Raw genomic sequence first — 27699 nt, 5'->3', positions numbered from 1 at the left:
GCCGCACAATTCACGAGCGGAAATGGCTTCGGGCTCCTCCCATCTGCCTGCTTTCGCCCAATCCTCGCAGCTCTCAGAGAGCCAACCAACGGCTGTCTCGAGGTTTCCCCGCGAGAGGGGTTTACTAATATCCTGGAGGGGGAAGGAGCAAACCTCTGGGTAAAGTGTAGTTGTGCGACAGAGCTCCAAGCTTTGACATTTTCCGCCGGAAGAGAACTGCGCGGTCGGTATTCCTAGCCGCGAGGCAAGATGCTCAAGTCCAGGACTTTCTTAAAAAAGACGCGGGCGGGCGGCGTGATGAAGATCGTGCGCGAGCACTACCTACGGGACGACATAGGCTGCGGTGCGTCTGGATGCGCGGCGTGCGGCGGTGCGCACGAGGGGTCGGTCCTCGAGCCGCAGCCCCTGGATCGGTTCAGCAGCCTCTGCCCGCAGCCGCACTACTTGCTGCCTGACACCAACGTGCTGCTCCACCAGGTGCGCCGGTAGGCGGGCGAACCGCGGGCACAGCGGCCTCACCAGGAGAAAGGGAGATAGGGAGACTGATGCCCGAGGAGGAGCGTCTTGGGCAACGTCACGTACTTAGGGAGAGGCAAACCCCGTCAGGACCTATGCCTCCTGCCCCCCAGGCCGAGGTTCTTTTCCATGTACTGTTTTGGTTTTTTTTTTCGAATTCTTGGAGTTCTAGGAATTTAAAATACGTCAATTTTCTAACTCCTGGTGTCTCTTCTGCCTTAGATTTTAATGTCTGGAGGTCGGGGACCTGGGCTTCTGTGGCCTCCAGCCTGCGACCCCCAGGCAGCTTGTAAGTGCCTACGAACAAAAGCTATGTGGGCCAACGTATTACTTTATTAATGAAGTTAATTCTACAAAGTTTTGTAATTAGCCTATTTACATGTGCACTTCTTTAATGGACCTGAAGGGTTTTCTATTGCAAAATAGCTCCTTATTTAATGTACAGTTAGTGTTTTTTTTTAACCGGCAGAGTTTCACGTTAACAGAAGTAATTTATGAATGAACACAGGAAAAATTAACTCTTCATTTATTTATTTATTTGTTTATTTATTTAAAAGATTGATGTCCTTGAGGACCCTGCCATCAGGAATGTCATTGTGCTACAAACAGTTCTCCAAGAAGTGAGAAATCGGAGTGCTCCGGTATATAAGCGAATACGAGATGTGACTAATAACCAGGAGAAGCATTTCTATACGTTTACTAACGAGCACCATAGGTAGGGGGGAAATTATGTCAATTATCAGGAAACTATAGAATTAGCTAAACTGAGGGGGAGAGTTCCTGGCGGTCATCTGTGACATCGTCAGAAGATACAGCATAGATTTCATACTTCTGGGAGTAATAGTTGGTTCTTACAGAGTTTACAGACCTTGCTAAGGTCACATAGGCATTGATTGGGTCAAACCCAGAACCGAAGTCTCCTGGCTCCTCGGCTCTGGTAGGTACTTTAATTTCCAAAATGTTTTCATTTTGAATTGGTTTTAGCATGAGTCAAGCAACAGGATTTTGGAAGACGAGATTTGCCTAGGTTCCTGGTATACCATATTATACGAATAAGCAACATAGGTTAATAAAATATAGGAGTTTGTGAAGGAAAGCTTTAAAAATATAAAGCAGATCTATTCTTAATGGGCTCTTAAAAGTTAAACTAATACCTTATAACTGATCATATTGACGACAATAAGGTTAAGAAACAGAATATTTATGTTTCAGATTCAAGACCTTTGTTTGAACTTAATGTGTGATCTTAGAAAATATGATACTGCCTGTTTCTTATGTTACATAAATAATTTATGATGAGTCCTAGCTTACTTTTTTTTTCTTATAAATTTATTTCATTTATTTAGTTTTGGCTGCATTGGGTCTTCATTGCTGCGCGCGGAGCGGGGGCTACTCTTCATTGTTGTGCGCGGAGCGGGGGCTACTCTTCATTGTGGTGCGCGGGCTTCTCATTGTGGTGGCTTCTCTTGTTGAGGAGCACGGGCTCTAGGCACACGGGCTTCAGTAGTTGTGGCTCGCGGGCTCCAGAGCACAGGCTCGGTAGTTGTGGCGCAGGGGCTTAGTTGCTCTGCGGCATGTGGGATCTTCCTGGACCAGGACTCAAACCCGTGTCCCTTGCCTTGGGAAGCGGATTCTTAACCACTGCGCCACCAGGGACGTCCCTAGTTTCCTTTTATTAGATCAGAGTTTCTCAGTGTTCTCACTATTGACATATCGGACTGGGTAATTCTTTGTTATGGGAAGGCTGTCTTAGGAATTGTAGGATGTTTAGCAGCATCCCTGGCCTATATGCACTAGATGCCAGTAACAGACCTACCCTCCCCCACCAATCCACCGAGCTGTAACAACCCAGAATGTCTCCAGACATTGTGAAATGTCCCCTGGGGGCGGGGGGGAATCACTCCCTGGTTGAGAACTGCTAGATTAGACAGTAGATGTAATAATGAAATCCCATTGGAATATGCAAATTAAAAATATTTAATTTCTCATATTTCTCTTCTTTATTCTTATATCCCACACTTAAATACTGTTGTTATAAAGAACATCAGTAAAGCACCTGTAGACTTCTTATTTCTGTCTCCTCCTCGAAATCCAAAAACAGAAACCTCACTGTTTTTCAGCATTCGAAGGCCTAGTTTCTGTGGAGCATGATCATCAGATTTTTAATCCAAGGTTAGCAATTTTGTTAGCTTAAGTGCAGTGAATAGAGCTTAGCAATTCTGGGGTTGACAGGAAGAATTAAGACACTCGAGCAAATCTCATGTAAGATTGTTGCTCAGTCATGCTAAAACCAATTCAGAAATTTATGAGTGTCTTTGATAAGCTTAAAAGCATTATCAGGTGTATTTAATAGTGAATAATAAAATAATTCTGAAAACCATATAAATAAGTATAGAATTCTAAAATTGAGCCTATAAGTTTTAAGAGGTAGGTAGAAGTTATTGTGCTGAATTTTGTTATTGTACTTAAATTTGGCTTCGAAGAACAGATTTAAAGAAATAAGTATGCTGACATTTGATAGCTCAGAGTGAATAGACTTAGAAGGAATATGCAATCACATCTGTATCTGGTCTTTCAGTCTCTAGATGGCATTTGTCATTTATTCGGGGTTTACCATGGATAATTTATGTTCATTATGTATTTAATAACTATACATTAATTTTATGATCACAAATCATCTAATCATATAATCAGTAGCTTTTAGGAATTCCTGTTAATCTACAGTTTGAATGAAATCTGATTATCAGACCTGCAAAGTTTTAGTATAGTTATTTTCCTACAAACTATTACTTTTTTAATGTCCCAACCTCAAGTAGAAATTCTGATCTTGAATTTTTCTTCTGGGGAAAAAAATTTATTTTAGTCTTTTTATTGCTCCATTAATGTGATTTTATTCTTTTCCAAGCAAGTCGTTGTCTTTAAAACGTGACTAGAAAGGTTCTGCTCTGGGGTATAAATGTGAATACATTCAAGAGAAAAAGATGTACCATTGACTTTTAAGTTTAGTAATTATTAAGCATTTATGTCCTAAGACTTTTTACATGTGCTTGATTCTGTTGTTTTCCATTTCTTTCTTTCTTTTTTTCCCTTTCCGTTACATTTAGAGAAACTTACGTAGAACAATTACAGGGAGAAACTTCTAATGACAGGAATGATAGAGCCATTCGAGTAGCAGCAAAGTGGTACAATGAACATTTGAAGAAAATATCGGCAGAGAATCAGCTGCGAGTTATCTTCATAACCAATGACAGGAAAAACAAAGAGAAAGCTGTAGAAGAAGGGATACCAGCTTTCACTTGTAAGTCTCCATGGAGACCGGACTATTAGTTCATGTTTGCAAATGCATATAAAAACTATCATCAGGCCCATAATCAGATGTTCATTTGATCATTTGGTATTTTCATAGTCCTATGTAACTTAATGTGATTTTTTTTTTTTTTTTCTCAGCATTTCTAAGCTAAGTGAGTTGTGCCACCAGTGGCTATTAATTTCCCTATCAAGACTTGGAATTGGCTTAGCAATAAAAGCTTATAGATATACTTCACCCACTGCCTTTTGGGTGTGACCACCTCAACAGAGAGGGCTTCCCCCCGCCCCCCTGCCAAAAATTGACATATGTACTGTCGCAAACAAAAGAAGGGGAAAAAAACATATCTAAGGGGGAAAAAAAACACATTTGAATTTATGAAGAACAAAAAACTTATTTTTCAGGTGAAGAATATGTAAAAAGCCTAACCGCTAACCCCGAACTCATAGATCGTCTTGCTTGTTTGTCTGAAGAAGGGGTATGTTGGAGTTTGTTTTATTTTGTTTTTGAAAAGTGAAATGATTAATGTAGCCACTTCCGGATGTTAGGCTTATAGTTACCAAATTTAAACGTTGGAATATCGGTGGGTAAGCTGGAATTGGAATAGGAGTTGGGTTATAAACAACAATAGTGGCTCTAATAGACTTCTTATCAAAATGCCATCCCTAAAGACTTGACTTTCTCAAATAGTGCTATTTACTGATACATCCTCAGCAACCCGAGTAGGGCCTGGCACAAGGTGGCACTATCTGTTTGATTAATAAATGAAGAAATTCATGGCTGGCTTGTGATGAGTAGGTATTTGACAAACAAAGAAGTGGTGGACACTGCAGAGAGAGCATACAGCTGTAGCATCAATTGCATAGAAGGAGGGAGGGAGTCATAAGAGGTAGAACAGGAAGGCAAGGGGCCAGATAGTGTGGAGTTAACAATTTATTCTGTAAGGAATTTTTAAACTGTCTTGTAAAGGTCTCCCTAAAAGGCTGCTACGAAGAGAAGTTAGCAGATCGGATTCTGGGCTCCCTACCTTATATTGTCAGGCTAAAAGACATTAAAGGTGGGTGAGAGTGTGTCTAGGAGGAACAGAGGAGAAGGACCAGAGTTGTTACTTATTGGGGAGACTACTCCAATTTCGATTTGTAAGATGATGCATTGTATCAAGGGCACGATTAGAGGCAGGGGGATGAGAAAAGGATCACTGTAATAGTGGACTTCAGAGGGAACCATTAAACTTTGTGAGCCGCTGTTTCCTTGTATGTAAAGTGTGTTTAGCATTAATGACTCCATAGTGTTGTTATTAGGGTTGAATGAGGTGATAACAGTTGTATTAATAAAATTCTTATCTCAGTGCCTGGCAAACAGCTTTGGTAAATGTAAATGGTAGATACTATTGATATAAAAATAGGTTTTATGTAATAGAACATTATACATACAGCTAGACTCTACAGCATTTTCTCCATCCCTGCTCGTCTTCAACCAGCTACTTCACAAAACTAAATGGAAGTGAGAAAATAAAAGCTGGGCTTGATTTTTAGAATACAGATTTAGGATTATCCTGTCTAATAGATAGCCACTAGTTGCATGCTGCTGTTTAAATTTAATTCAGGTTAAAACTTCAGTTTCTCAGTTGTACTATTCAAGTTTCAAGCAACCAGGAGCCACTTGTGCCTAGTGACTACCATACTGGAGATCACAGAAAGAACACTCCCTTTATCACAAAGTTGTTTTGGATAGCACTGGTCTAGAAGAAGAAACAGGAAGTAATCCAACATTGGTGATTCACAGTATTTGATTATGCACTATGGTAGGGTAAGTGTAGGATATGGTGAAATTACAGTCAGTTCTGTTGTAACACGTGTGTGTTCCTCGAAGTCACTGTGCCATGCAAAATTATATAATGAAACCCACAGAGCTTAGGGAAACTGTGGTTAAGGACACACTCAGAAACTTCATGAAGCGGTGAAAAGAGGGTTATCTAAATTTGAACAGAAAGTTGTTACACCAGATGAAGATGGTATGGCTTGTAAAACACAGTGATCTGAAGTAACTGATAGATGTTTGAGAGTGTGTGTGTGTGTACGTGTGTAGATTCAGCTTGGTGCAGTTTTCTGCAGTCACCTGGTATTTTTTTTTTTAAACACCTTTATTGAAGTATAATTGCTTTACAAGGGTGTTAGTTTCTGCTTTATAACAAAGTGAATCAGCTATACATATATCCCCATATCTCCTCCCTCTTGCGTCTCCCTCCCAACCTCCCTATCCCACCCCTAAGTTCTTCATAACCATTTTTTTTTAGATTCCATATATATGTGTTAGCATACGGTATTTGTTTTTCTTTCTGACTTACTTCACTCTGTATGACAGACTCTAGGTCCATCTACCTCACTACAAATAACTCAATTTCATTTCCTTTTATGGCTGAGTAATAGTCCATTGTATATATGTGCCACATCTTCTTTATCCATTCATCTATCGATGGACAGATAGGTTGCTTCCATGTCCTGGCTATCGTAGATAGAGCTGCAGTGAACATTGTGCTACATGACTCTTTTTGAATTATGGTTTTCTCAGGGTATATGCCCAGGAGTGGGATTGCTGGGTCATATGGTAGTTCTATTTGTAGTTTTTTAAGGAACCTCCATACTGTTCTCCATAGTGACTGTATCAATTTACATTCCCACCAACCAACAGTGCAAGAGGGTTCCCTTTTCTCCACACCCTCTCCAGCATTTATTGTTTGTAGATTTTTTGATGATGGCCATTCTGATCTGTGTGAGGAGATACCTCATTGTAGTTTTGATTTGCATTTCTCTAATAATTACTGCTGTTGAGCATTCTTTCATGTGTTTGTTGGCAATCTGTATATCTTCTTTGGAGAAATGTCTCTTTAGGTCTTCTGCCCGTTTTTGGATTGGGTTTGTTTTTTTGATATTGAGCTGCATAAGCTGCTTGTAAATTTTAGAGATTAATCCTTTGTCAGTTGCTTCATTTGCAAATATTTTCTCTCATTCTGAGGGTTGTCTTTTCATCTTGTTTATGGTTTCCTTTGCTGTGCAAAAGCTTTTACGTTTCATTAAGTCCCATTTGTTTATTTTTGTTTTTATTTCCATTTCTCTAGGAGGTGGGTCAAAAAGGATCTTGCTGTGATTTATGTCATAGAGTGTTCTGCTTATGTTTTCTTCTAAGACTTTGATAGTGTCTGGCCTTACATTTAGGTCTTTAATACATTTTGAGGTTATTTTTGTGTATGGTGTTAGGGAGTGTTCTAATTTCATTCTTTTACATGTAGCTGTCCAGTTTTTCCAACACCACTTATTGAAGAGGCTGTCTTTTCTCCACTGTATATTCTTGCCTCCTTAATAAAAAATAAGGTGACCACATGTACATGGGTTTATCTCTGGGCTTTCTATCCAGTTCCATTGATCTATATTTCTGTTTTTGTGCCAGTACCATACTGTCTTGATTACTGTAGCTTTGTAGTATAGTCTGAAGTCAAGGAGCCTGATTCCTCCAGCTCCATTTTTCTTTCTCAAGATTGCTTTGGCTTTTCGTGGGCCTTTGTGTTTCCATAGAAATTTTTTGTTCTAGTTCTGTGAAGAATGCCATTGGTAGTTTGATAGGGATTGCATTGAATCTGTAGATTGCTTTGGGTAGTATAGTCACTTTTACATTAGTGATTCTTCCAATCCAAGAATATGGTGTATATCTCCATCTGTTTGTATCATCTTTAATTTCTTTCATCAGTGTCTTATAGTTTTCTGCATATAGGTCTTTGTCTCCTTAGGTAGGTTTATTCCTAGGTATTTTATTTTTGTTGTTGCAATGGTAAAAGGGAGTATTTCCTTAATTTCTCTTTCAGATTTTTCATCATTAGTGTATAGGAATGCAAGAGATTTCTGTGCATTAATTTTGTATCCTGCTGCTTTACCAAATTCATTGATTAGCTCTCATAGTTTTCTGGTAGCATCTTTAGGATTATCTCTATATAGTATCATGTCATCTGCAAACAGTTACAACTTTACATCTTCTTTTCCAATTTGGATTCCTTTTATTTCTTTTTCTTCTCTGATTGCTGTGGCTAAAACTTCCAAAACTATGTTGAGTAATAGTGGTGAGAGTGGGCGACCTTGTCTTGTTCCTCATCTTAGTGGAAATGATTTCAGTTTTTCACCTTTGAGAACAGTGTTGGCTGTGGGTTTGTCATATATGGCCTTCATTATGTTGAGGTAAGTTCCCTCTATGCCTACTTTCTGGAGAGTTTTTACCATATATGGGTGTTGAATTTTGTCAAAAGCTTTTTCTACATCTATTGAGATGTTCATATGGTTTTTAACCTTCAGTTTGTTAACATGGTGTATCACATTGATTGATTTGCATATATTGAAGAATCCTTGCTTTCCTGGGGTAAACCCCACTAGATCATGGTGTATGATCCTTTTAATGTGCTGTTGGATTCTGTTTGCTAGTATTTTGTTGAGGATTTTTGCATCTATGTTCATCAGTGATATTGGCCTGTAGTTTTCTTTCTTTGTGACATCTTTGTCTGATTTTGGTATCAGGGTGATGGTGGCTTCGAAGAATGAGTTTGGGAGTGTTCCTCCCTCTGCTATATTTTGGAAGAGTTTGAGAAGGATGGGTGTTAGCTCTTCTCTAAATGTTTGATAGAATTTGCCTGTGAAGCTATCTGGTCCTGGATTTTGTTTGTTGGAAGGTTTTTAATCACAGTCTCAATTTCAGTGCTTGTGATTGGTCTGTTTGTATTTTCTATTTCTTCCTGTTTCAGTCTTGGAAGGTTGTGCTTTTCTAATAATTTGTCCATTTCTTCCCAGTTGTCCACTTTATTGGCTTATAGTTGCTTGTAGTAATCTCTCATGATCCTTTGTATTTCTGCAGTGTCGGTTGTTACTTCTCCTTTTTCATTTCTAATTTTACTGATTTGAGTCTTCTTCCTTTTTTTCTTGATGAGTCTGGCTAATGGTTTATCAATTTTGCTTATCTTCTCAAAGAACCCGCTTTTAGTTTTATTGATCTTCGCTATTGTTTCCTTCATTTCTTTTTCATTTATTTCTGATCTGATCGTTATAATTTCTTTCCTTCTGTTAACTTTAGGTTTGTTTTGTTCTTTTTCTCTAATTCCTTTAGGTGTAAGTTTAGGTTGTTCATTTGTGATTTTTATTGTTTCTTGAAGCAGGATTGTATTGCTATAAACTTCCACCTTAGAATTGCTTTTGCTGCATCCCATAGGTTTTGGGTTGTCATGTTTTCATTGTCATTTGTTTCTAGGTATTTTTGATTTCCTCTTTGATTTCTTCAGTGATCTCTTGGTTATTTAGTATCATATTGTTTAGCCTCCATGTGTTTGTAGTTTTGACAGATTTTTTCCTGTAATTGATATCTAGTCTCATAGTGTTGTCGGAAAAGATAGTTGATACGATTTCAATTTTCTTAAGTTTACCAAGGCTTGATTTGTGACCCAAGTTATGATGTATCCTGGAGAATGATCCATGAACACTTGAGAAGAAAGTGTATTCTGTTGTTTTTGGATGGAATGTCCTATAAATATCAATTAAGTCCATCTTGTTTAATGTATCATTTAAAGCTTGTGTTTCCTTATTTATTTTCATTTTGGATGATCTGTCCACTGGTGAAAGTTGGGTGTTAAAGTCCCCTATTATGATTGTGTTACTGTCGATTTCCTCTTTTATGGCTGTTAGCATTTGCCTCATGTATTGAGGTGCTCCTGTGTTGTCACCTGATATTTTTTAATATATCAGTTGCATTGGAACACATTTGTGTTTTCAAAACAAGCATTATAGGAGAACTGACTGAACTTAGCAAGGGCATCTAACCCCGATTTGGGATGTCAGGGCTTCCTGATAGAAGTAGTGTCTAAGCTGAGCTAGGAGGGATGTTAACAAAGCAAACTGCTTTGAGACACAGACATTTTAGCTACATTATATAAGGGAGTTTACCATGTAGTAACATTAACTAGGGGAAGAGCATTTCATGCAGAAGGAACAGTAAGTTCAAAGGCTCTGAGGTTAGAATAAGTTGGCAAGATCAAGAAATAGCTAAAAGTGTGGCTGGGATGGAGTGAGCAAGGGAGAAAATGTTAGGGATGAAGTCAGAAACGTAGGTAGAGACCAGATAATTTAGGGTGTAGTGAGTCATGGAAAAAAAAAAACTGGATTTTAGCCCATGAGTGCTAGACAGCTGTTGAGCAGGAGAATAGTAATATCTCTAAGGAGATATAGGAGAATAGGAGAATGCTCTAAGGAGAATAGACTAGAAGCAGGGTCCTCCAGTTAGGAGGATATTTTAGTACCCCTGGGAGACAAGACAGAAAATTGGATCATGGTAGCAGCAGTTAAGGTGGTGAGAAGTAGTCAGATCAGACATTGGGTGTATTTTGTTGATACGAATATTTTCTTGATTTTAGGACTTAGTGATAGATTGGATGGGGCTTTGAGGAAATAATCAGTTAATTAATGTATTTTAATAGAGCATATCTTTATTTAATGGGTCATAGTATTTAATAGGTCCATAGTTTTTAAAAATAGGTTATATTAGTTTATATGATGGTGAAGATGTTATAGTAGAGAGGGGGGACATTTGATTCCAGAGAGAGAAGGTAATTATAGGACAAAGTTCTTGAATAGAGGAGAGGAGATGCTCACATAGGTGAGCAGATTCAGCGGTAAGGAGGTGAAGTAGGTCTCTAGTGACTGCTTCTGATTCTGTGTGGAGATGGAGGTCCTTCATCTGAGAGTGAGGAAGGAAGACCAGGAACTTGGAGAGTTAAGCAGAAAAATGAAGGTATAAAGTGATGTCCTCAGAAGGTAAGAAATTTAGGAAATGCAGAAGACTAAAGGAGCTAAGCAATCAGGATTTTGGATGTTGAAGTCTTTGAGAATTCTGGAAGGTGTTGTGGTGGATCTACAGTAGCTGCCAGCCTACCTGTATCTAACAGCCTTAGCTGTTTACAATAATCCAAAAAATATATAGCTTTTCTTGTGCTTTCAGGAACCACAGTCTTTTCATGCAGTTGAGACTTTCCATTACCCTTTACATACCTACCCGCTCACTTGATCACCAGTTACTACACACCTTCGTTCCAGGAGGCCTGGGTAGGGGTAGGGGGGTGCACAGAGTTTCTTAGTGTTCTGCATCTGTAGCTGACACCTAAATATAATGAAATGGAAATGTTTCTATACTTCTAAGAATAGAAAGCATTTTTTTCTTACTGTGCTATGTTCATTCAAATTCACACAGTGGTATATACCATAATGTGGATGGTTGTTTTAAAAAATACCTGATGGTGTTAATAGTTGTATATGGAGCATACAAAAGACTCACTACTAATTATATCTCTTGGTTTGTTTATTTCACAGAATGAGATAGAAAGTGGAAAAATAATATTTTCAGAGCATCTTCCATTAAGTAAGCTACAACAAGGCATAAAATCTGGTACATACTTTCAAGGGACATTTAGAGCCAGCAGGGAAAATTACTTAGAAGCTACAGTATGGGTTCATGGTGACACTGAAGACAATAAAGAGGCAAGTGTGTACATAAATTCCTTTTACACTAAAATGTTTTCTGTTCTTTTTTTTCACAAGTGTTTAACATTTTTGTACAAGAAGTTAAATTTGCTTGATCCTCCCAATTTATCAGCTTGAAGAAAGTTATGTGAAAGGTCATAGATACTAGTAGAATTAATCACTTTTTCAGAAAACTGCTTATTAAGGAAAAGAACTATTAACCCACTTATAAGAGAATAAAAATCTAATCAATAAAGAACCCCACTATGGTACCTCTGTTTTCTGTATTATGATCTATTTGTGAAATACCGTTTACATAATGGATAATTTGCTCTGGAGAGCTTCACACACTTTAAAGCAAATAGCAGGGCTTCCCTGGTGGCGCAGTGGTTGAGAATCCGCCTGCCGATGCAGGAGACACGGGTTCGTGCCCTGGTCCGGGAAGATCCCGCATGCCGCGGAGCGGCTAAGCCCGTGAGCCATGGCCGCTAGGCCTGTGCGTCCGGAGCCTGTGCCCCGCAACGGGAGAGGCCACAACAGTGAGAGGCCCGCATACCGCAAAAAAAAAAAATAAATAAAAAAAATAAAGCAAATAGCAGTTGTTTTGGGGTGCTCACTATTGGGCAGATACTCGTCTCATTGCTTTGAACGCTGCATTTCATTTATTTTTAACTCTGCCTGTAAGAGTAGGTACTCTCTTTTTTGTTTTACCAATCAGGACCCTGAGATTTAGAGAGATTAAGGAATTGTGGGGCTTCCCTGGTGGCGCAGTGGTTGAGAGTCCGCCTGCCAATGCAGGGGACACGGGTTCGTGCCCCGGTCCGGGAGGATCCCACATGCCACGGAGCAGCTGGGCCCATGAGCCATGGCTGCTGAGCCTGTGCGTCCGGAGCCTGTGCTCTGCAATGGGAGAGGCCACAACAGTGAGAGGCTTGCGTACAGCAACAAAAAGAAATTGTGGTACTAATGTAAGAGTTATGGTAGAGCCATGAACACAACCCATATTTTCTGACCATGTTTTTTCTATTTGCTACTGAGAAATTAAGATGGCAGAGTAAAGGGCCCCACTATAAAGGAAGAAAATATATAAAGGAGAGGAAATAGAAACATAGAGACATCAGAATATATCTAAACTTCTGTAGGCAACCTTCCCATTATTAAATTGCCTTTGAAAATATCTGGGCACGTGTAATTTGCTGTTTCACACAGATAATCTTACAAGGACTTAAAAATTTAAACCGAGCTATTCATGAAGATATTGTGGCTGTGGAGCTTCTTCCGAAGAATCAGTGGGTAGCACCATCTTCTGTGGTTTTACTTGACGAAGGTCAAAATGAAGATGATATGGAGAACGAAGAGGAGAGAGAACGCATTGTATGAAACCAAGAATGTTTTATTTTTTGTCTGTGTAGCTTTGAATAAGTTGTTAATGTATTGTCTTTGGAAAAAATTAAGTTTCATTGCTTTCAGATTTATTTTATTAATATTTATTTTATTTGCTATTTATAATGAAAAAATTATAGTTCTGTCAGTTTAATAATATATGTCATACACATAGTTGATTTTTTTTCCTCTAAGTAGTCTGCTTTTAAATTAATGTCTTATTTTGCTCAAATAAAACAAAGGTTTAAATACAAAAAGACATGAGTATGAAACTTGAATTCTGACATTCAGGTGTACGATGTGGCTGAATTATTGAGGTTTAAGTAAACACAAATTTTAAATTTTCTGAAATGTGTTTATGTAATGTTAAAGTTCCCTCAGCATAAGAGATGTACTTCTGGCCCCTTACAAATGGGTCTATTTTAATTCCTTCTCTATTACCATATTTATTATGAAGAGAGTGCTTTCAGTTGTTTCTTATGACCTAAAGTCTACCTGATGTGACCTATTTATTTTCCCATTTTAGAATTACAAGAATAATACAAGTAGTTGGAATTCACACAACATTAGTAGTAGTTCTCTTTATATGAATTATATTCACTACTCTGGAGTCTTACTATAATATTATCTTTGCAGAGTCCAGGCCATAGGAGAGTGTTAGAGGTGAAATACCATAAGGTTCTTCTGCTATTTCTAATAAGAACTATTATTTGTTTGGGTTTATATTTTGGATAAGGATGAACCTTTAAAGATACATTTCTTTTTTAATGAATTAATGAATGCCACTCAGCTAATTATTGAAAACTAGTACTAAAATCCTAGTCTTTTAATTACCAGACCTGTGCGTGTGCGTGTGTGTGTGCACGCACATGTGTGCAAGTCAGTAAATCTTCATATTAAAACTGCAGAGTCCAGTTCTGACATATTTATTCAGTTACTTTTCTTTTTTTGATTCTCTTTTTTTTGTAGTGCTTTATTATGGAACTGTTTTTGTTGTTTTGTTTGGCATGCTCTTGCCTAGATTTTGAAGCATCAAAAATTCCATAGTTTTATGTCATAATTAACTGCCTGAGAAAGTATCTGTATTCTAATTTTGAAGGGAAGTTGTCTCATTATCCTTACAGGAAAGATAACTGAAGATTTTTAATTTTATTTTTACATCTCAGCTTAAGACTGCTGTGAGTGAAAAAATGTTAAAGCCTACAGGTAGAGTTGTTGGAATAATAAGAAGGAACTGGAGACCATATTGTGGCATGCTTTCCAAGTCTGATATTAAAGAGGTGAGTAAAGAGCATGTTGCTGTGTAATAAAAAATGAAATACATTGAATAGAACTTAAAGCCCTCTCCTTGCCCCCATCCCCAGCCTTTTTTGCTGTGTAAAATCTTTTTTCCTAATTTTCTCTAGTCAAGAAGACATCTCTTTACTCCTGCTGATAAGAGAATCCCTAGAATTCGGATAGAAACCAGACAGGCCTCTACATTAGAAGGGCAGAGAATTATTGTTGCCATTGATGGTTGGCCCAGAAATTCCAGATATCCAAATGTAAGCTTGAATTAATCATTTTATTTTAGAATATTTAATTAAAACTTTGGGAATAAAGTTGCTTCTTTTACTGAAAATAGAATCTGCTTTTGTATAAAATACATACTGAGATCTAGAAGTATTTCACAGTTACCTGATAAGTGTACGTCCAATTTGAAAATTAATTTTAGGAAATTCCAGTGTATCATTTGGTGACTTGTACTCAAACTTCCTAACAAATAACTTTTGGTGACAGCAACTACAAAAACAGCATTTGAGACCTAAGTACATTGTAAATAAACAAATTTGGGAGGTGGGATATTTGAAGCACATTTGAAACTTGAAAAATAATAGGAAATAAACAGACACCTTATTATATGAGAACTGGGCCCTTGGGAAGTCTCCCCCATAAATCACTTGAGAAGTCTTTGTCATTCTTAGCTTTAATTTACCTAGTTGTCATTTTTAAGAAGTGTGGAGAACATTTAGAAATACTAAAGTGACATGTAAATGTTCAGGGATTTAATGTGATAGTAAAATATAAATTGCTAAACAGAAAGCTGTAAAATACACCTTTCTAATACTATCTTTTGTTTTAGGGACACTTTGTAAAAAATTTAGGTGAAGTCGGAGACAAAGAGACTGAAACAGAAGTTTTGTTACTTGAGCATGATGTTCCCCATCAGCCTTTCTCACAGGCTGTTCTTAGCTTTCTACCAAAGATGCCCTGGAGCATCACTGAGAAGGTATGTTGAAAAGAATTTAGTGAATCACTGTATCTGAGCTACTAATTTTGTTTGATTTCTGTGTGTGTTTTTAAAAAATATGTAGAAACCATAGTCCCCTCCTCCCCTGCATTTAGTTTGGTACAGAACTCTTAGGTATCACGGGAACTCATTTGCTTTACTGAAAGACAGACTTTTCTAGGGGACAGACATTAGCTTATGTCAAATTTTCCTAAGATGAGGGGTTCACAAGTTATAAATCATGATGTGCAGTTAATTAAGAAATAAAGCTTTGTTTTAAATTTATAGATATTGTTGATTGCATAAGAGCTTGTGTTACATCTGTACCACCAAAATAGTTTTTTATTTCTTAATAATGTGGCATCTTCTAGGACATGAAAAACAGAGAAGACCTGAGACATCTGTGTGTTTGTAGTGTGGACCCCCCAGGATGTACTGATATAGACGATGCTCTCCATTGTAGAGAACTTGAAAATGGAAATTTGGAGGTATTCATAATTATAATGACATTCTATCCAAATATAGTTCTGGTCTTGAGTTAATTTTCTTTTGACCCATTGTAGAATTTGTTTGTGAGTTATTTATGTCAAGTAGAGTCAGTTGTAGCTGCAGAGACAAATGGGCATGTCAAAAATTGAAATGATAACTGTGACTAAGGTCCTTTTTCCTTTTAGTCATATTTCTTCTCATTAGAACTCCATTAGTACATTTACCCAATTAAGCATGTTGACATCCTTTTTATCTTTTTAAGGTTGGTGTTCATATTGCTGATGTTAGCCATTTTATTAGACCAGGAAATGCATTGGATCAAGAATCAGCTAGAAGGGGAACAACTGTGTATCTTTGTGAAAAGGTAAATATGTTGAATTTAGAGTAGAATTTTGATACATCATTTCCATCATCTGTTTTATTCTTAATAATAAAACCATCTGATGTATTTCCTGAGAAGAGGACAGCCTCAGTATATAGTGAAATATGAATTACTACTTTGTTATTTGTGCAGTTTGTCGAAATCATGGGCACTTTTGGATTCTTGAACAGTCTGGAATAATACATGAATTAGCTAAAAGACATACATAGGATAAGATGGCCTTAAATCAGTGGAAATATTGCAATGTGTTTCGTTATTGAGTGACCCAGATAACAAGTAGATGTAGTTGATATAAATTGTTGTGTAGCATTTAACTTACTATTGGTGTGTAATTAATATATTTTCTGTTTCTTATATATAGTTAAGTCGAGCCTGTCACAATTTACCATTGATTCTTCATTAAGTATGCTCCCATAAACTTACAGAGAAAAATTGTGAAAGTAGAAGGGAAAGTTAAGCTTAGTCTGTGATAAATTCATTGTCAAAGTTCTTCTGTGTAGCTTTTTTCCATAAAAATTTAGTGTTTCTCTTTTTTTAATGTTGAAAACACCATGTAGTTTGTGTGAAGTATTGGAGGAAGGTCCAGTTGTAGAGCTGTTAGGGCCTGTGTCTGTTATCTAGTACAAACGTATTGTACAGACCAGAGATTTCAAAGTTTCAGAGCACAGCTAGGCGGGTAGTGTAGAGAACTTAAACAGACGGACTGACATGAAATCCAGTTTTCTTTCATTGCTTCCCTCTCGTAAAAATTGTGTGTAGCTACTTTTCTAGAAATAGACTTTTTATTTCACATTTTCTCACTTCTTTTCACAAAGGCCTTTTTTTTCCCCTTGTAAGATCAATGCTATTGATATTTGAGAGTAGAACCTCAAAAAACGTGTGGAGACAGCTCAGTAATCCACAACTGTATTTTATTTGTTCCAGAGGATTGACATGGTTCCAGAGTTGCTTAGCTCTAACTTATGTTCCCTAAGATCTAACGTTGACAGGTACTTATGCACATTTCTTCATAAAAACATAGTATTTACTACTTTAACTGATTCCCATTAACAGATGCCATCTATTTTTCCTCATAGGTTGGCATTTTCATGTATTTGGGAAATGAATCACAATGCCGAAATCTTAAAAACAAGGTTTACCAAAAGTGTCATTAATTCAAAGGTTGGTTTCATGGTTACTACTTCATGTTTAACATCTTTGGTGCTTTTAACAATGTTCTAGATTGTTTTGAAAAAGTTAGGCTTGTTAAATAATAATAAGTTTTTCCCCAGTGTTGCAGCAAACTCTGGTTGTTTTCAGTTATTTGCTTAATTTTTTGCTGTTATTTAGAAATGAGTTTTTGTGGCAGTTTTCCGGTATTCAGAAACTTACAAAGCCTGTATACTTGAGGAGACCGAGTAGGTTTCTTTTAGCCCTAACTCAGGAGCTCCAGTGTTTGAAGTTGCCCCAGTTTACAACTGGTTAGTATTTTAAAAGATGGCATGTACACCGTCTCCTTGTTCCTCACATTTTCTCACTGAAATAATGTGATAAATCATGGTTGAATTCCAGTAGGACTAGCCTGAGATCAATGTTCACACAGAATGGAACCAGATTATGTTTCTCATTCTTCTCCTCTTTTTTAAAGTTTTCCCCAGATTCTCTTGTGTTCTCATTTTGCCCTGAATCTACTCTGATGTGTACCAAACCACTTTTCTTTCAATGATCTGTTTTCCAAGTTTACCTGCTTTTTCTCTCCCTTTGACATCATTCTTTTCTAATCAGCTAGTGATTGGAAAGAAAGCAGTGTTAAACTGACAGATAGTAATGTGTGAATGATTTAAATTTTCCTAGATTAGTATTTTTAAATAGGATGAGTTTATAATTCTCCTAGACTTGGTCAGTGTAACAAAATTATATGAAAAAAAAATTAGTAAACATATAACAGAAAACATTTTTAGATGGGGAACTCTTATCCCCTAATAGATAAGTTGGTTCTCCCAAGAATCTGACCTGGTCTGCATCACCAAACTGTCTTATACTATTCCTGATTTTTACTCAAAAAGCTGCTTAGAAAAAAAAAAACAAACCTAAAAAATGGTATTTTCCATAAGGAGGGAAATAGGAACAGAGGTACTATTTGTATATTTTGATTGTAATTGGAAATTAATGTTTCCTACTATGATTTTTCAGGTTAAATACTTAATTTTGGGTATTTAATAGATTTCCTATAAAACACGATGTCTAGACTATTACAATTTTATTAATTATTTGCAGTGAGTAAGGCAGTATTGGTTCTCTGGGAAGGATTTCACTTTACAGTCATTATCAGAGAATAATGTAACCTTCCTTTTATTTTATTTTAACATTACCTACATATTTATACATTAACTGAACTATGAGTAAAGAGTTTAAAGTACTAACAATTCTACCATTTTATTTTGTTTTAACATAAGTTTGCTTATGTTGTGTAATGCATCAGATAAGAGTAAATGAACCAGAAATCATAGGTGTGGAGTATAAATATTATAGATAGGAATCTCTTCTTTTGTTATTGATTTTAGGTTTTCTGAAATCATGGATTTTATGTAGTGGAAATATGAGAACATAGTAAGCCAGTTTTTATAAGCATTGTATTAACATATGGTTTCTTTTTTAGGCTTCCCTTACATATGCTGAAGCTCAGATGAGAATTGATTCAGCAACCATGAATGATAGTATTACTACTAGTCTCCGTGGACTAAATAAACTAGCTAAAATTTTGAAAAAAAGAAGAATTGAAAATGGGTACATTTCAAAAATAGTTATTAAGATTTGTCTTAATTCACCTATCCTGGTATTAAGATAACTTGTGAACTCTTTAAAGTGTTTTATCATGGACAATGATGAATTATTTAATAGACTGAATAGGGACTCTTAAGTAGAAACATTACATTTCTTCTAGATGCCTTTTTAAATATTAGCAACTTGATTCTGGACTGATGTTTGTTCAAGAGTTCTGTTGTGTCAAGGATCTTGATATGTTTGAGTTAAAGATATTGAAGAAATTCTAGGAAGGCAAGATTGTCTTAAGACTGTTCTATGGATTGTTCCTGATTTTAATTAGAAATGAGTTTCAAGATTGAACATTGGTTTTCAGATGTTCAAATAAATATAGATGAAGTCCTTCTTGCACTGAGAGTTGGAAGAGATTTTAGAGATTGTTTAATCCAACACCTTCATTTTTTAAATGATTAAGAGTTACCTAGAAGCAGTCTTTCCAAAGATCTGATTGCTAGTGGCAGGTTTACATCTTTTAGCTGTTATATCATGGCATTTGCCAAACTGCAGAGGAGTTTTAAGGCGTATCCAAGTACCCAAACTTGTTGAAGTAGTTAGAAGAAATTTGATTCTTGAAAAACATCATCAACTGTCAGAGTAAAGCAGGTACTTGAGCCTTTCATATGTTAGTCTCTGGGTTCCTGTGCCCTTTCAGGGTAGGGTCACAGGTAGTTACTAAAAGTGTTTTTGTTGGGGAGTGCAAACTCTAGATCTGTGCTGTTTTCATAAGATGTGCCTATTTAAATTAAAATTCATTAAAATTAAAGAAAATAAAAAATTCAGTTCCTGAGTCACACTTGCCATATTTCAAGTCCTCAGTAGCCACATTTGGCTAGTGGCTACCATGTTGGACAAGGTGGATTGAGAACATTTCCATCCCTGCAGAAAGTTCCATTGGACAGTGTTGTGCTAGGTATTTATGCTGAGCCAACCCTATCTCTACTCACACTTCAGTTTTCTGGGAATTTTCTTCTGATACTTAATATGAAACTTGGAACTGTATAAGGATAATTTGGATGTAGTAAAACCCAATGAAACGATTGCTCAAGTTTGTCATTAAGATGTAAATAAGGGGCTTCCCTGGTGGCTCAGTGGTTGAGAGTCCGCCTGCCGATGCAGGAGACACGGGTTCGTGCCCCGGTCCGGGAAGATCCCACATGCCGCGGAGCGGCTGGGCCCGTGAGCCATGGCCAAAAAGTAAATAAGAGGAGTATAGTTAGATTTCTTTTGTAATACAAAACAACACATTTTCCATCAAGTATTCGTTTATTGAAGGTTTTCAGTATGCCAGGCATCAGAAGAAAGTTTGTTGTAAAAGCAAAGTGAATAAAACAAATTGAAACTGTATTTATTTTGGCAGTTTTAAAGTAAGAGATGTAAATTTGCATCTGTAACAGCTTCCGCTAATTAGGACAGGAAAGATATTTCGTTAACTTGAACACTCTGTACTTCTAGTTTTGTAAGTATTGATAGATAGTCATCTACTGGTAAAACATATCATCGAGTCTTCTCAGTCTTAGGATAAATAGAGAAAGGAATCAGTAAAAAAAATTGGTGTCTTTCACCTTCTTAAATTATATCTATCATATGTCTATGTTATAGAATAAATGTCATGTTTTAAATGTTCTGTGAAGAAAAAGTGATCAAAATGTGATTAGTATACCTTGCTCTTTAGGTCAAGATGTATTGATTAACACAGATTAACTGTGGTTTAGAACCTTATTGTAAATTATGCATGAAAAGAAAGGAATATTTGTCGGGATTCCCTCTCTAGTTTTTCTTCTGTAGTTCTTCTAATAAAGGTGAAGAGTCAAGGAAAAAAAGGACTTGGAATCCCACTTAACTTGCCCCAAATCATCTTTTTCCCTTCTTTGTGATTGTCCAAAGTTACCCAGCCTCATTAAAATTCTTAGTTTTAGGTTGATTTGGAATTGACCTGATGAAAATAGCATCAAGGTGTGTAGAAACATTATACTTGCCTTGCCTTGTGGGAATTTACTTTTCAAAGGAGAACTTGCCAAATCACTAAATGAACTGTGCATTTAAAGCACTTAGCCTAGTGCACTCTCTGACCCACAGCACTCTGATATTAACAGCCATTAGTGTTTGTGACATTAGCTGTAGTTTGTCTCTTCTCCTTGGTTGAGTGTACGTGGAAGATACTTTCGAACGGGGGATCTTCTGATGTTACTGATCTACCCACGGCAGCTTCCCTTTTGCCTCTCTCCACCATCCCTCACCCTAATACATTGTTTCCTGTAGTAAATAAAATACTATTGATTACCTTCTTTATCTATAAAACCGATTACAAACTCTTGCAGCTAAGTAAAAACTCAGTTTCGGTACAGAAGTCATTCACATCCTGAGAAACACAAGGACCCATTTTGTTGTATTGCTACTGTCCTCCCTTTTTAAATGCGTTATCTGTGAAAACGGAACATAAAACTTAGCAGATGGTCATAAAGCTTTCATAAGAAAAACTGTTACGCACTTGCTCTAATCATTTTCTGTTTTAAAAGAATCACTTCCAGAATTATATCTGTTACTGCTCACATGACTGATTCACCTCTTTATCTTATTTAGGGCTTTGACTCTTTCTTCTCCAGAAGTTCGATTCCACATGGACAGTGAAACTCATGATCCTATAGATCTGCAGACCAAGGAACTTAGGTATGCAATTTTTTGGATGGGTATTAGATAAGATTTTGATTTTAAGGTGATATCTAGTATATATATTAATAAAACATATTTGTACCCCAGATATCTATTTTTAGTAGGGTTATGATTTCTACAGAGTTTTTTTACTTATGAAATATAGAGAAAAATAAATGATTTCACTTTCTAGTCTTTCTTATATAAAACTTATGTATCTTATAAATTTATAAGATAAATATTATGAAAGGAAAACTGCCAGTTTGGTTTGTCTTAATGTGTGGTATATTAGAACTTGACTAGTAATAGCTATGGTAAGTAAAGGAAGATTGCCCTCATTAATTTCTTAAGTATTTAATAGAGAATATACTGTGATAGGATAGAATAGTGGCCAAACACTGGGCTTTGAAGCCAGACTGCCTAGATTTGGATCCCATTTTTGCCAGTGGCTCCAGACAAGTTATTTGACCTCTCTATGACTTGATTTATTTGTCAGTAAAATAGGATTGGTAATGGTACCTACCTCATAGGGTGTTGTGAAGAATAGTCAGAGGTTAGGTATTGTTGTTACTGTTTTATTGATTTGGGCTAAGATTTAGGAAGCAAGGTTGGTTTTGATTAAATCAGAGTTAGGCCTCTTTTCTATGCCTATTATGTAAGGTGATCTGAAATTAAGCATGCATTTAAACTTTTCTAGTAGATGACCAAGGATTAAAAATGGGAATATACTCAAGTTTGTTAGTTAGGACCAGTGTGTGCGTTATAGCATTAGAGCTAAAATTTAAAAACACCTTTGGGTGAATTTCTGTGCAAATAAGTCTAATGTTAATAGGAACAGTGAACCCAATACCAAGGGCTTTTTTGAGGAAAATTTTGAATCTAGTTTTGCCAAAGCAGAACATCACCCATTTCTTCTTATCAAGAAGAAAAACCACATTTCTAAGAGATTGTCCCATAGTTTTAAAGGTACAATTTGAGGTCTTCCTAATATTAAAAAAAAAAAATTAATATATTTTAGGAATCTTGTCAAGAAGTTATACGGTGTTGTTAAAAATGGAAACATGAATGACAGATTAATAATGCATGTTCAGTAACTTGGGAGAAAGAAAGCACTATTAAACAGAACACAGATCATTTACTAAACTAAATTTTAAGTGGACATAGACTATGTAGAATGAAAAACAATATCGCATTGGTTAAGAGCTTTGAAGTCAGATTATATGGGCTCAGATCCTGTCTCTACTGATAATTCTAATCTTGAGCAAGAGAATAATGTTACACATCTTTAGTTTTCTCATCTGCAAAACAGGACTAATATCTATATCCATATATATATATACATATGTATGTATATGTATTGTATATGTGAATGTATACACACACACTTATCACAATGTATATAGCACAGCACGATGCCTGGGCCATAATAAGCACCCAAAATAGCTATTTTAAATATCTCTTCATTTTGAGATGAAAGTTTATTAGTGAAAGTTTTCATTTTTTTTAAAGCCATTAAGCCAAATTGATATGCCCTAAATAGCTTTTAATTAGAAAACTTTATTTCTGTGTACTTATAATTGAATAAAAATCTCTTTGTACTCAGTATAAAGAGGTGAAAATGCTTATGATTTAGATTTTATATATTACTAGAGTTAGTAAAGCTTCTGATTTTTAACGCCATTTGTAAAGTCTCTTCTAGCGTGAGATTTACTCATGGAGTAGATGCATAGTAAGAGATCATTAGCACAGTAGCTGAGAAATGAAAGGGATATTAAGTTCTTAAAAAAACACATATGCACACACACATGAATGTTTACATAGGAATTTTCATTACCTCTTGGTAGAGAAGGTAACCTGTGAATGATATATAGAAGTCTCATTCTTTTTCCTTATTTAACGATTTTGCCATTGGCAGAGAAACAAATTCCATGGTGGAAGAATTTATGTTACTTGCCAACATCTCTGTTGCAAAAAAAATTCACGAAGAATTTTCTGAGCATGCTCTGCTTCGTAAACATCCTGCTCCTCCTCCATCAAATTACGAAATTCTTGTTAAGGCAGCTAAATCCAAGGTAAGATCACATAGTTTGAAAAAGCATCTGTATTTGTGTAGTGATCTAGCCATTGCACTGAATAATCTATATTTACATTTCCGTAAAAATTTTGTTGTCTCCTGATGCAGAAATATGCCAGTAGTTCTTTTAATTAAAAAAAAGTCAGCTAACTTGGGTGTGGTCCTCTCTTCCCACATTGAAATCATTTGTTTAATAAAATCCTTTAATGTCTTTAAATAAAGAGAGCCCTATCCTAAAGCCAGATATTCTGGACTAAGTTATTTATAATATCCTGAACATATTAAGCTCTTCCATATCTCTGTGCCTTTACACATGTTCTTTATGCCTGTGTTACTTCATGCCTTCTCTGAAATGTCTACCTTTAGAGACTTAACAGATAGTTTTTTTTTTTCTCTTTATCTTCAACTCACTTACGCCCTCTTTATGTCATGTCCCTAAGAAAGAAGTCCATTTTTACATATGTGGAAAAAAGGAAAAACATAGAAAGGGCACTCATTTCCTCAGCCCCTTATACTCCCTGCCTCTGGTTAGTAGACTTATGTAGGCATGATTATCCGTACCCTTGGGGTGACTGTGGCTTACATTGGTTTTCTTTGGATCACTTGCTTAGGCCCCATCTTTCCTGTCCAGAAGAGAGCTGGAAGAAGGAGTGTTGGATTTCAGGGTATTACTCTAACAGGGTGACGTTGGTTTCTGATTTTTCAGACCTTTATGGTGGGCCTGCTCCTATCATATCCATCAGAACAGAATCAGCCTCTCCTCTGCTCCAAGGATTGCACTGTAAATTGGGGAATTTTCTCTTACTGTCCTATTTCTTTCTATGACCTGGGTAGAGGAAGGAGGATATAAGTATTTCTGCCGCATCTCCCAAAGTAAGACAAGCAGCTAAGTACTGTATCAGCACGTTGAGCTGTAGTAACCAGTACAGGTTTTTTTTTGCCTCTGGTCTTTACTTCTACTTTGAATGGAGGGAAACTCTCTGCAGAGAAAATCCAGGTATGCTGAAAAATACCCAGATCTACTTTGATTTTTTTCTACCCCAACAAAGATAAGGCAAGTACAGATTGGACTTGGAGAGATAGCACTAGTGCTCCCAGTATCCTCTTCCCCTTGAAATTTCTTAAGAATGTTGATACTGTAGTGCCTTCAGATGCGTTCAGAAAATGTTAAGGTTTAATGTTGCAAAAAACAACCATTACTTTCTATAACTTTATTTTTAGTTCTCCTAGGTTAAGGATAAAAGATAAACACTTATTACGTGGTCAAAAAACACCATATTTGTTCAATCTGATTGGTTATATTTTGAAGACATGCTGGTACTGATTTTAAAATGTTTAATATGATGCTTTTCCCCCCCTCTTCTTTATCCACAGAATTTGGAAATTAAAACTGATACAGCCAAGGCTTTGGCTGACTCTTTGGACCGGGCTGATTCAGCTACCTTCCCATATCTAAACACCCTGTTAAGAATATTGGCAACTCGCTGCATGATGCAAGCTGTGTACTTCTGCTCTGGAATGGATACTGATTTTCATCACTATGGCTTAGCATCCCCAATATACACACATTTTACTTCACCCATCCGAAGGTACTTTTTCCTTATTAAATTAGAGATAGAAAATAGTTGATTTCAAATTTTAAAAGGACATTTTAATGCTAACATAGCATGATTCTTATTTCTCCTTCATATATCTAGATACGCAGACATCATCGTTCATCGGTTGTTGGCTGTGGCTATCGGGGCTGACTGCACTTACCCAGAGTTGACAGACAAACACAAGCTTGCAGAATTGTGTAAAAATCTCAATTTTCGGCACAAGATGGCACAGTACGCTCAGCGTGCATCTGTGGCTTTTCATACCCAGGTATTTGCCTTCTGTCACTAATGTTAGAAATGAAGTTTCGTTCACTTTTAATTGCAGAATTTTTTTTGTTGTTGTTAACTTCAAAATATTTTAAGACAATCCTTGATAAGGTTGTATGCTTTTTTACAGTTATTTTTCAAAAGCAAAGGAATAGTAAGTGAAGAAGCTTATATTCTATTTGTGAGAAAGAATGCTATTGTGGTGTTAATTCCAAAGTATGGTTTAGAAGGTACAGTGTTTTTTGAAGAAAAGGACAAACCAAATCCACGGCTTACTTATGATGATGAGGTACAGTATTTCTAATGTTTTTATTTTGAGTTTTTTTGGAGGGGGGACAGTTGCAAATGGTACCTATAAAGGGTAAAATTACTTTTGTACCCTACAGAACTTGATGTAGCTAAGCTTATCGTTTTACTCACAATTTCTCAGCTCAGTGTATCTTCCCATATACAAAAGTTGTTCTTGATTTCTTTCTTTTATACCATGTAAAGTTTTCCCCTCCAAGGAAAACTTGAATTATGCTTTGTCCCTAGTGGACAAATGGATTAAAGTAAAGGAATAAATGGCTGTTTATAGCTCCAGGACGGGAATTTTTTCAACCAATTCCAAGTGTCTCTTACCTGACACACTCCCTAACTTCCCTAATCTTAGTAGAACTACAGAACAATAAATTCTGCCCACATTACCTTTGTGCTCCTGTATAACACCAACAATTTTCTAATTAAAGGGGTGAGAATCCTACAGTTAATGAATATATATTGGGACCACATTAATGGAAGGGGGGAGGTTTGCACATAATTAGGTCATATGTATGTGAGTTTGTTAGATTAGTGGTTTTTGTTATGTTGAACACCTAGATGCTGAATAAATATTGAAGTTATTTTAGAATTTAAACTTTTAAATTAATATGGAAGATCAATTATAAAGAATTGGAACCAAGCCTCAAGTGTAAGAAAGCAATTAAAAATAGTAAAATGTGTTTTGTTTAGATACCATCACTTAAAATAGAAGATACAGTGTTTCATATATTTGATAAAGTTAAAGTGAAAATCATGTTAGACTCATCTAATCTTCAGCATCAGAAAATCCGAATGTCCCTGGTAGAACCACAGGTAAGACCAGACTTCCATGTTGTAGTGGTTAAAACAGTACGTATTCTGTGAAAGAGAGTGATATAGTCATAAGTTATTTGTGTTTAAGGATAGAATCCTCTAAGTATTGTGGAGGACAAGTATCTGCATAGGAAATCCTATTTTCTCACTGATTTCCTTAGGCCATGGGAACCCCGGCATCTGGGCTTCTTCTGAGGTCCTTGGTGCCAAAAGTGGAGTTCTGAGATCTGCCTAGTTCTTTCTGAAATCTGCACTTTTGAAGATCAAGTTAAAGTGTGTTTCACCTAAGACATTGGTTCTTAACCTTGGTTCTGCCCCCGCCACACCCGAGGCCTCTGATCCTGACAGAGTGGCTCACAGCTAGGATAAACTGATCGTTGTGGTTAAACGCACCCTTCCCAAGTGACATGCTTCTACCTGCTGAGATCATGTGTGCCTTTTACATTCTGAACCACTGTTCCTTTGCGTGTGAAATACATACTAACACATACATCGTGCGGAAAATCTACCGCTCCTTCCCCCTACCACCCCTGCATCTTTTTGAACTTAAAAGCGTCAGTGGGGAAGGGGAAGATGATAATGAGATTTAGTCCTTATTTTACACTTTTACTCACCTATTTTTTCCATTTGCATTACTTTAGATACCAGGAATTAGCGTTCCTACTGATACTTCAAACATGGACATGAGTGAACCAGAGAGAAAGAAGAAGAAGCTTCAAAAATAGCTACAGTCAAGAAAACAAAACTTCAAAGACTGGTTTCCTTAAAAAAAAAAAATCTTGAGGGAACCCTTGTAAACCTAAGAAGTGTGTGCTACAGTTTGTTACTTCGAAGTACATTTTAATAATTTTTAAAATTTGCATTTTTATTGAACTGTTGACTGTGTCTGTCCCATCATACTACTTCCTTTCTGGATTGAACAGAACTATTTATGCAGAAAAAGTCGATTGAATAACCATCACTTAAATAGTGACAGGATAACAACTTGAGGGCTCTGTAAAGATCATTTAAAGGGAGCGCTCATCTGCTCACTGAAGAGGAGATGAATTTTGCATAAGTAATTTGATTATCTACTATTGATAGAAAAAAACTTTAATTTTCCTATGGAGCAAATATAACATTTTTAGAAGGAACAGTCTATTCTTTCTAAGTCTTGAAAGCTGTCAGTGTATGGTACGGCAGTTTTTAGATTTCAAGACAGTGAAGTCAGGAGCTGTCAGGGACTTCAGCATTTAATCTCCTTTGCCACCTTTAATTTACCTGACTTATACTAAGTGTTCCTGTACTATTAAAAGCCTCCTGCATTTTA

General features: G+C 36.4%; 1 protein-coding gene across 1 annotated transcript; it reads left to right on the top strand.

The window, feature by feature from the left end:
• Positions 1–79: 79 nt before the first annotated feature.
• DIS3 (DIS3 homolog, exosome endoribonuclease and 3'-5' exoribonuclease) lies at positions 80–27699 on the top strand. The gene is made up of 21 exons (XM_059042232.2): positions 80–477; positions 1074–1231; positions 3621–3814; positions 4228–4301; positions 11215–11382; positions 12574–12738; positions 13914–14027; positions 14154–14291; positions 14870–15016; positions 15388–15504; positions 15768–15869; positions 16812–16876; positions 16964–17048; positions 18526–18653; positions 21270–21356; positions 23254–23410; positions 24787–25001; positions 25110–25278; positions 25408–25566; positions 26268–26390; positions 27032–27699. The coding sequence occupies exons 1-21, from the start codon at positions 250–252 to the stop codon at positions 27113–27115; spliced, it is 2877 nt and encodes a 958-aa protein (XP_058898215.1). The 5' UTR covers positions 80–249; the 3' UTR covers positions 27116–27699.

This window comes from Kogia breviceps, chromosome 16, assembly GCF_026419965.1.
Source record: "Kogia breviceps isolate mKogBre1 chromosome 16, mKogBre1 haplotype 1, whole genome shotgun sequence".
NCBI classification, from domain to species: domain Eukaryota; kingdom Metazoa; phylum Chordata; class Mammalia; order Artiodactyla; family Physeteridae; genus Kogia; species Kogia breviceps.
The sequence above is the reverse complement of the archived record's forward strand: the minus strand, read 5'-3'. Positions and strand labels throughout refer to the sequence as shown.

Excerpts from the sequence above, each read along its gene's own strand:
- DIS3 (XM_059042232.2), top strand. The coding sequence starts at position 250 with ATGCTCAAGTCCAGGACTTTCTTAAAAAAGACGCGGGCGGGCGGCGTG. Across the intron at positions 478-1,073 it reads CCAACGTGCTGCTCCACCAG|ATTGATGTCCTTGAGGACCC; the intron begins GTGCGCCGGTAG and ends TTTATTTAAAAG. Across the intron at positions 3,815-4,227 it reads AGGGATACCAGCTTTCACTT|GTGAAGAATATGTAAAAAGC; the intron begins GTAAGTCTCCAT and ends CTTATTTTTCAG.